Consider the following 10,323-nt stretch of genomic DNA (forward strand, 5'->3'; position numbering starts at 1 on the left):
AGACATTTTCCCTGGTCCCTTCAGAATCTGTGCAGACCACTGCTCATTATTGCTGGTGTGATGTCATCAGGTCCAGTGATGGTCCAAGGAGGTTCGGGGACCAGGGGAGGAGCAGCAAGCCTAAGCTAAAGATGACTAATGCTGCTGTCAGATGAAAACTGATTAGATCTCAAATTTATTCAAATTTATGACCAACCATTCAATCAGAATAAGTTGAGTTTCTCTGTGCATCATCAAGGTGTCATCATAGCAGAAGTGTCATGTATACTTTCAATGAAAGAAACGACAGTGGTACATGAAACAAATCAACATTGTACATGGAAAGGAGCTAGGGTAGTAGTGATGAAGGGATATGACAATATTCTTTCTTTCTTTCTTTCTTTCTTTCTTTCTTTCTTTCTTTCTTTCTTTCTTTCTTTCTTTCTTTCTTTCTTTTTTCTTTCTCTCTCTCTCCCCCCGCCCTCTCTCAAACAATGACAGGCAGCGACGGTCTGAGATGGTGGTGATCATAGGATTAACCTGTGTGGTAATGTCTGGAAAACAAATATTTCTCCCACTAATTATCCTGGTACAGGGGCTGGGTTCACACAGAGCATTCAGACGATGAGATCACGTCAACTATCCCACGACAGAGAAGAGTCCTAAATGTAAAGTGAATCTGGACAGGAATTATATTTGTTCGACTAAATAAAATAAATAAATAAATAAATAAATAAATAAATAAATAAATAAATAAATAAATAAATAAATAAATAAATAAATACTGTAACAATAAGTAGACTTTCTTAGTTACCAAAGAATGATGCAGTATGCCCTGTTTTTCCAATCAAGTGGTGTATTCCTCTCATGGTTACTCACTGTGTGAAAAAGCACAAAGTAACATTTTACTCCCACTCCACCAATAGTCACTGCCGTCTCATCCCCACCCAACAATATCCCCCGTCACTGCAGTCTCATCCCCACCCTGAGCCCGCAATCTCATGCACAATAGCATCAATTATGTTCCAGTGCTCCCACTCCCTCTGCCTGAGCTCTGCACACACAACATGCATTACTTTCAGCACACACCTCTGCCATGTGTGTGTGTGTCATCTGTGCCCACGCCTCCATGTGCGAAACGAAACATCTAGACCAGAGCCAGAGCCTCATCTCTCCATGCCAAGGAAAATATTTACCTTTTAATTACCCGCTGCTAGAAGAACATTTGAAAGCAGTTCAATATGGAACCACTATGGATGTCTATTTTCTAGTAGGCCTAAAAGGGTGTAACTATTCTTTTGCTTAAATGGCCCTACAATGAATTTGGACAGAAAGGGAACGTCAACACTGTTACCATGTAAGAGCATCATCTATACATGAGAACAGGAGATATCATGTGGCACTGACTGCTGCATTCACCATGGGAAAACTGTCTGCTGTCTTTCCTCATTCTCTTCAATTATTCTGTATATTTACAAGTTCAAGAGATAGATACAATATTTGACTCCTGAATCAACTCTAAACAAAAAGCTATAGCAGTTTGTAGCCTCAGTGATAGACTGCAGTTATATTAAAACTATTAGCAACAAGCTACACTATCTCAACTTTGAAACTCCAAAGCAACCAGTATAGTATAGCTTGTATGTTCTAAAATGAATTGTTTGTTAGGTTTAATATTCTAGTAATGTGGAATTAAAGTCAATGTTATTTATTGTCAGAATTGCCAGATTAAATTATGACGAGTTCTGGTTACTTAGAGCAGTGGTTCTCAAATGGGGGTCCGGGACCCCCAGGGGTCCGTGGCACTTTGCAAGGGGGTCCGCGAAAAGTTTTCAAGAAAATAAAAATAACTTTCTTGTTGTTGCAAAAGCTTCATAGTTCAATGAAAATATTTTATGCTTTAAATCTAAAATGGTTCATGGATTATATTCTAATCTAACAAACCTATCAATTAAAAAGTCAAGCACGTTACCGTGGAAACAATTAAGCTTAGCCCAAATTCACAAATCAGAATGAGGGGGCCCCCGGTATATTTTCCATCTTGTAAAGGGGCCTTGGCTGAAAAACATTTGAGAACCTCTGACTTAGAGGAACGTCTGCAGCTTGTTGGTTCTCAAAGTAGTCGTCTGGAGAGTAGAGTCTGGGGACGACCAGGGGTCCTTGAGGGGGTTCAAGGGAAGTCCCCATTTTCACTGTAATTACATACTAGCTAATTCATAACACAATGACAGAATGTATGACTATTTTGGTCATGGGTTTCACTTTCTGTAATAAAACATCTATAAAGAACGATCTCTTCAGATGGGCACCCTGGGACAAAATCTAATCAAATGGGACTCCATGGTCTAATTTGTGTCCGTTTGGGGTCCTTGATGTGAAAAGGTTTGCTTTGATACGTTTAGAGGAACCAACTTACTGAGACACATATGAGATGAAGAAACAAACTAAAAACATCAAGGTCCAAAAGGGTCCTCAAGCAACATGTTCAATGCAGTTTGACTGCACTCTAATGGCCAGACCTGGTAAAAACAACTGACAAGCAACTGCATTGGAAAGGGTTTTCTAGCAACTGCAACCAATCAGAAGTGATGTGCTGCAGAGCTGGTTGTTTCTAATTGACCTTTTTAACAGCAGCCAGTTTGTGTCTAAAAGGCAGGAAGTAACACAGACCTGATCAAAAGGATGATATTTGCTCGACCAATCTCCTGTGGTGTTATTCTTTTGATTCTGTGCATGTTTAATTCATTTCCATGCCTGTTGTTTGCCTTTTTCTCTTGTTGGTCATTTGAGTTTTTCTTAATTTTATAAAAGCCGTTCTGCTGTTGAGGAGACTTCATCACTGATATCCTCCGGACACACGTGGCGGTTTTCAGTTGGAACCTGGCGAGACTCAAGCAGATAAACCCACTTATGGCCTCTTGACATGGGAGCAGGTTTTTAACAGCAAGTTGAGGCCTGCAGAGGCCATGTTACAAAAGTGTATTCTTATTTAGTTCCTTTTCTCAAAGTCATGCCAAAGTAAAAAATAAATAAATAAATAATAATAATTCTTAATTCTTTGAAATGGTTGTGCGGTGAAATAAATCTAACAGAAAAGTCTTACAGTAAATATACTTCCATGTTGTTGTTAGCTGACAATTACAGTGAGTCTCATTTCCAGTAAGAGCTAAGAGTTGATCGCATCAGAGCTAAGCTTGTTTTCAGGCGGACTAACTGACCATAGAGGCCTTTTGCCCTCTGCACACTGTCCTGCTGCTTACACTCATCCCCTACAGCAGGGGTGGCCAAACTACGGCACGGGCCAACTGCGGCCCGCTGCCCGTTTTTAAGTGGCCCGCCATGAAAAATAAATAAATAATAATAATTGTGCTAAAAACGTTTGTCCGTTTTTCTGTTTTAAAGTTTAAAACGAAAACGAGAGTCCCCCCATTTCGTTTTTTTCAATTTAAAACCATTGAAAATGGGTTATACTTGAGTACCCTGACCTGGTCTATTTATTTTTATAAAGATTTTTAATACTGAATGAATGTTTAATACTAATGCTATGTTAAATTATCTCTGTCTTAACCTGTTGGCGCAGGAAAAGAAAATTTGAAAACATACAGAAATACCCATTGTAATAGGTGAGCACATCAATAAACTATGTGTCATATATTTATTTAGGTAGAAATTAAACTTTTGATGGCACAAGGGTTTTCTGGTCCAATTCTTTTGCCGCGAAAACTGCCGCGTTTAATATTGTTTGGCCCGCGACTCCTTATATTTTTCTGTATGCGGCCCACAACCAAAAAAGTTTGGCCACCCCTGCCCTACAGCTATTATCCATCATCCCTGGTGCTCCTTTCAAACACTTTCTCATTTCTCATCATGAACCATCTGGGCGACTTCTCCAAACAAGCCTTTTCAGTACTTATCAATTGGTAGTGTCGGGCAAGTTACTCTGAAAATGTAATATACTACATACTGTATGACTAGTTACTTTCATTGTAAAGTAATACGTTACTTTACAATATTACTGTCTGTGTAGAGTAACTCGTTATTTATTACACTACTTTTGCATTACTTTTTCACCAAAAATAACAGCAGTATCAGAATGACATCCCCGCCTCGGCACCATAGCGAAAAATAATTTCAACCATCTTGAAGTCAGTGTAAGCCGTCCAAAATTCTAAATGTTATCAGTTTCCTTTGTTATTGTCATCTATAGTGGTTATTTGCATCAAAACAGTTTGATTAGGAAATGATTTAAATATGTGCTTTGATTAAAGAAATGTAGCTCAATTTGTAACTTGAGTTACTTGACAAAGTAACTGGTATAATATTACTGAAATCATAAGTAATAACTTATTACTGAGTTACTGCTAAAAGTAATATATTACATGTAATCTGTTACTTTTGTAATGAGTTACCCCCAACACTGATAGTTAGCCTCAACCTGATATTCAAACTGCATCACCAATTCATAAACTCATTGCCTCTTCAAGAAGAGCCAAATTCACAACTGTGGATTTTGTTGTTGTTGTTGTTGTTGTTTTTTAATATTTTTTCACAGATTTTTTTATCCCCCTGCTAATTTACTTTTATTTATCCTGGTTGCTGCTCCACCCTCTGCCGATCTGGAGAGAGCCGAAACTGGCTCCATGCTTCCTCCGAGACATGGGCAGTTAGCCAGCCACTTCTTTTCACCTGACAGGGGAAGCTTCACTGGTAGGACATAGCATGTGGGAGGTTCACGCTATTCCAACCAGTTCCGCTCCCTCTGAACAGGCGCCCTTAACGACCAGAGGAGGAACCACATTAGCAACCAGGATATTGCATGTTTTGGTGAAGGGGGTTCCTATATGAAGGAAACCCCCGGGAGGCACGGGAAGAACATGCAAACTCCACACAGAAAGGCCCTTTTGACGACCCCACCCGGGCGGTGGGCACTCGACGACATGCGGACGGGCACGCATTCCTTCAGCGTTCACAGCGTCCCAGGTGGGAATCGAACCCAGGACCTTCGAGCTGTGAGGCGACAGCGCTTACCACTGCACCACCGTACCCCCCTGTTGTTGTTGTTGTTGCTGATACGAGCCAGGAAGTAAATCAGGTGGATGTGTGTTATAGCTAAGAAGTCCTGTGGTATTCTGCAGACAGTGTGTACCTAGAAAATGAGATTGTCTTTCATGACGTAACATGCGTCAGGAGGACATGGGCTGTATTGTGTTGATACACAGTAACGCACCGTGATCAGCTGTATTGTGTTGATACACAGTAACGCACCGTGATCAGCTGTATTGTGTTGATACACAGTAACGCACCGTGATCAGCTGTATTGTGTTGATACACAGTAACGCACCGTGATCAGCTTTGGGACATTTTACTCTAGCTTGTTGCGTAACTAACATCAACTGGATTATAGACACCAACAATAGAAACACACACACTCTGTCTTTCTCTCTCTCAGCTTCACTCTGAGTCTCACTGTCCATCTCATGTGCTTTTGATACAACTTAAATTGCTTGATATAGTCAAAAACGATAGGATTTCAAGCAAGACACCCCAACTTCAACTCACTTCCTGTCATTTTGTCACGTGGGTTTTGCGCCCATGGTTTTCCACGGACACGCCCACTTAGGAGACTTTCGGGCAGGTCTGAGTCTATTGGAGTCAATGGGAGGAGTGAACGTGATCTCAGATTATGACAGATTATTTCATAGTCATCATCAAGCTAAATATTCGGCCCATTTTTCAAAGCCACATAGGCTATCTTCTGAACATACTGACACTAAAATGGCATTTTTCAGACAGACAGATCAGGAGCAAATTAAAATAGTTCAAGACCTGTCTCTGTCTCAGCAACACACTCTCACAAGATTTGGCAACAGGAACTCACGTTGGCAGGGAGCGATTAGCTAAAGCTACATAAGGTTTGCTGATATAGTTAGTAGCTAAATCTGTGGTTGGAATTTTTTTTTTTTAATCAAATATCTTACTTACAACTATATTGTAAGTAATCCTATACTGCGGTGTAGCACTAGCTCTATTGCAGCGGATTGGCCATGATCAACCCTTCCGCGGGCAACGCTGCAGACAGAGTAGGAAGGCTGATCCGTGAGCGGCTGCTTCCGGGACGCGGGTCGGGGTCTTAATCGGCCTCGGCTGGGTCTACTGGGCGAGGGTGTATGATGTTCAATAGACCCGAAACACCTTACGACCCCAGTTAACATCACTGATGACGCGTCCCAGCGCATGCTGTAGCATTGTATCTTGAACCGCATTGAGTTAACAACTTTGTGTTTATATGTGCACTACATGGAGACATAGGCCTACAGGCCTGCGCGTCTTTGCTATATACGGTAATGGCACATTTAAAAACAAAAATTAGCAGAAACACAGAGTGGACTATTTGAGCATCACTACACATTACAATAGTATTTTGTTCTAAGCTTCGCAAAGCCAACTCCAACTGCTTTAACAGGCGAGTGTGTGCAGCTACATGGAGACACAGAGGCCTGCATGGCGTCTTACTGCTATGTCCGAACAAGCCCAGAGCTGTAGAAACCCCGAGTTGACCCCAGGGCCATGCTAAGTAAGTGGCCCTAACAGTGGGGTTAGGGTAAGAAGACTGAAGGTCTCCAAACATCAGACCACCAGTAAAGCCTATTTAGTGCTGAGTGTTGTGCATTGTGTTGGGTTTGGCTGCGTCTTCGTCTGGAGCTTAGCAGCACCAAGAGGGATCACAGCCACTTACGTGGCCAGAGTGCAACGTGCGGTCAAGCCCGGACTAGTGTGTGTGTGTGTGTGTGTGTGTGTGTGTGCGTGTGTGCGTGTGTGTGTGTGTGTGTGTGCGTGTGTGTGTGTGTGTTTCATAGAGCTTTGGTTTTGTAATAATATCCCATCTTTCTCTCTCTCTCTCTCGAAGCATTTCAACACCAATCAATAATCATTTTTGTTGCAAGTTTTGCACAGTACAAAAAAAGGGACAAAACTCCATTGAGATTTGTTTAGAAAAGGATTTGTTCGTTTATTTTCCACGTTCACGCGAAACAACAGAGCAGCGACCACATTCTCCTGAGACAAACAATGAAAGGGTCGAGGAAGACCTCGATCCAACTTCTTCTCGGTTTATCTTTCTCATCGTTCTGTCCAGGCCCGTAGCCAGGGTTTGAGAGATCCCGAGGTCATTTTAGCACGGCGCGGGGGGCCCAGGGGGGGCTGTGCCCCCCCCGATCGAAAATTTTGTCCATTTTAAAGTAAAATGTTTCAATCTGGTGCACTTTGAGAGCAAACTTAAAAGGCTAGATCTATAAAGAACTACAGACATGTTAGATTAATATCCTCTTTACTGTGCTGTTGCTTTAAAATGATACAAAAGATAAATGTCTCCCCATATGATATAATTTATATTCTGCATACAGGTCACATGGCAGAATACTGCTCAATTAAATACAATGGCCCATTTACACAAACATCACTTACAGGGGAGTTACTTACCCATTCTCTTCAATAGAACTGTCCCCAAAGTCTAGCCCCAATCTAGCCTCAATGCAAAATCTGAATGTTGTGAGTTATCCCTCTTCCTTCTATAGCACACAGAGAGGAGGCAAATTGTTGCATTTCCGATCAACTGTCGCATTAAAACATCAATGACAGATGAATAGATCTGGGGACCGGGGCTATTTTCATTTTTCATTTTTTTTTTTTTTTGTGTGTGGAAAATACCAAGGTCATGACCCTCGGTGTCCTCAATGGTAGCTACGGGCCTGCTTCTGTCTCTCTTTCACATTCGCTCTCCCTCTCTTCCATTCTCCACATGCTCACTCTCTCTCACATACCCTCCTGCTCTCAAAGCCACCTCCACTGCAGGCCAGCAGGCCTCTCTCTCTCTCTCTCTCTCTCTCTCTCTGTCTCTCTCTCCCTCTCTCTCTCTCTCTGTCTCTCTCTCTCTCTCTCTCTCTCTCTCTGTCTCTCTCTCCCTCTCTCTCTCTCCCTCTCTCTCTCTCTCTCTCTCTCTCTCTCTCTGTCTCTCCTGATCTTCAGCAGGCTCCAGACTGCAGGACAGGCTGGAACTGTCCGCCCATGCACATCTCCTCCTGCTTCTGGCGCACGGCGCGCTGGATGGCGGGCGGCAGGCCGCGGGGGTTCCTGGAGAAGACCAGGGCGTAGCCGTCGTCGCAGCTCCCGTCGTCCTTGAGCGTGCGGCAAGCGTAGGTGATGGCGTAGTGGTCGTAGTCGGTGTCAATCACCCAGTAGTTGTCGCCTGGGACACAGAGGAAACGGAGAGGTGATGGAGAGTTTATATACCTGTACAAAGTCACTGTGCATGTGTGTTCATTTCTGTGTGTGTGTGTGTGTGTGTGTGTGTGTGTGTGTGTGTGTCCCGAAACGGACCTCCACTGGACAGGTAGCTGGCCAGGCCCTGGTAGTTCATGAACATCTTGCCGGGAGTAGCGGGGTCGGGGACGGTGTACTGGGCAGCCATGTCAGCGCACACAACCCAGAAGCTGAAAAACGATGACGCATGATGTCAAACGTAAAGCAAAACATCTGATTGAATGGGTTGTTGTTGTTGTTGTTGTTGTTGTTGTTGTTGTTGTTGTTGTTGTTGTTGTTGTGGTTGTTGTTGTGGTTGTTGTGGTTGTTGTGGTTGTTGTGGTTGTTTTCAGAATGGGCAGTAATTGCCTAGCCAGCATTCCGGTGTAAAACCCCTCCTCTGCAACCAGCATTAGTGCCTAAGCCTCCATAAGCCAGGGAAAAGCCAGCTTGTAGTTAATGCTGTTCAGAATGTGCTTCTGGAGATGATGCTGGGAGCTATCCCAGATCTTTATGCAGAGCCCAAGCAGAAAGTGACCATCTTCCTTGACTCCTCTGCCCGCAGGTGAACAAACATCTGGACAGTCCTCAACCGATCCTGATCTTAAAGAGCCGAGGAGCTCTTCATACCCAAACTGACCCTTTGCCCTAACCATGGGCTGATTTGAGGAGTGATGAAGGCAGTTGGTATTGCTTTTGTTAAAAACAGATCATACAATGTTAACAAATATTGGGGGAAATATGGCAGGGAACTTGTCTATCACCACTCTTGTTAAAGTATTAAAGGAACACTCCGCCCATTTTCAACCAGCTTTGTATCATTAGAACATCAGTAGTATATCAGAAAACTGTAAACGGTTTTGAAGTCTGTCATTTAATTTGACAGTTATTGAGTGTTAAAGTGTGTGACATCACTGGTAAACACTAACTCAAATGAATAACTCATTAACTCAAATCAACTCTCAATAACTGTCAAACTAGAAGAATGATGAATAGTTTGACAGTTATTGAGAGTTGATTTGAGTTAATGAGTTATTAATTTGAGTTAGTGTTTACCAGTGATGTCACACACTTTAACACTCAATAACTGTCAAATTAAATGACAGACTTCAAAACCGTTTACAGTTTTCTGATATACTACTGATGTTCTAATGATACAAAGCTGGTTGAAAATGGGTGGAGTGTTCCTTTAACAAATAGCACATATTGGGGGAAATATGGCAGGGAACTTGTCTATCACACAATTTAATTAAAGTTAAAAAAAAAGATCACCAGATGCACCTCGGACCTACCCAAAGAGAGTGACACGTCCCTTGGAGGAGGCGCTCATGGTGCCGTCATCATCGATGGTGTACTCGGCTGAGATGTTGTCCTGCAGGAAGAGGCCCTCTGGGTCCTTCTTCTGCAGGGCATACCACTTCCCTGCATACTGTGATGTGCAACAAGGTCAGAACCTGTTTCAACTTTCTTCAATATGCATGGAGTGCCATGTGTGCGTGTACGTGTGTGTGTGCGTGTGTGTGTGTGTGTGTGTGTGTGTGTGTGCGTGTGTGCGTGCGTGCGTGCGTGTGATAGATAGATAGATAGATAGAGGTGCCCTCACCCTCTTGGGGTCAAAGTCCTGTTTGACTGTCAAGCTGTCAACAACACAGGAAGCAGACAGTCCGCGCCCCACGCAGGACAGCAGGACCACCAGCAGGGCCAGCTTAGAGGATCCCATTCTATGGTGAACACACAGAGCAATATGTATAGATATATATGTACAGTGTTGGGCAAGTTACTTTCAAAATGTAATATACTACATATTACTAGTTACTTTAATTTGAAAGTAATAAGTTACTTTACAATATTACTGTCTGTGTAGAGTAACTCGTTACTTATTACACTACTTTTGCATTACTTTCACCAAAACAACAGCAGCAGCAGAATAAGATTGCTGCCCCGGAACATCCCGAAACATAATTTCAACCGCCTTGTAAACAATCCAAAATTCTAAATGTTATTCTCTTCCTTTGTTATTATCATCTATAGTAGTTATTTGCATAA

General features: G+C 42.5%; 1 protein-coding gene across 1 annotated transcript; it reads right to left on the bottom strand.

Moving 5' to 3' along the window:
• Nucleotides 1-8,000: 8,000 nt before the first annotated feature.
• Nucleotides 8,001-9,997, bottom strand: LOC310795204 (purpurin-like; the record flags this gene model as incomplete). Its single annotated transcript, XM_083657268.1, has 4 exons — nt 8,001-8,224; nt 8,356-8,468; nt 9,570-9,706; nt 9,881-9,997. The coding sequence occupies 4 exons, from the start codon at nt 9,995-9,997 to the stop codon at nt 8,001-8,003; spliced, it is 591 nt and encodes a 196-aa protein (XP_083513394.1).
• Between the last annotated feature and the right edge of the window lie 326 nt (nt 9,998-10,323).

The sequence above is a fragment of the Poromitra crassiceps genome (genome assembly GCF_964638095.1).
Source record: "Poromitra crassiceps genome assembly, chromosome: 21".
NCBI lineage: Eukaryota > Metazoa > Chordata > Actinopteri > Beryciformes > Melamphaidae > Poromitra > Poromitra crassiceps.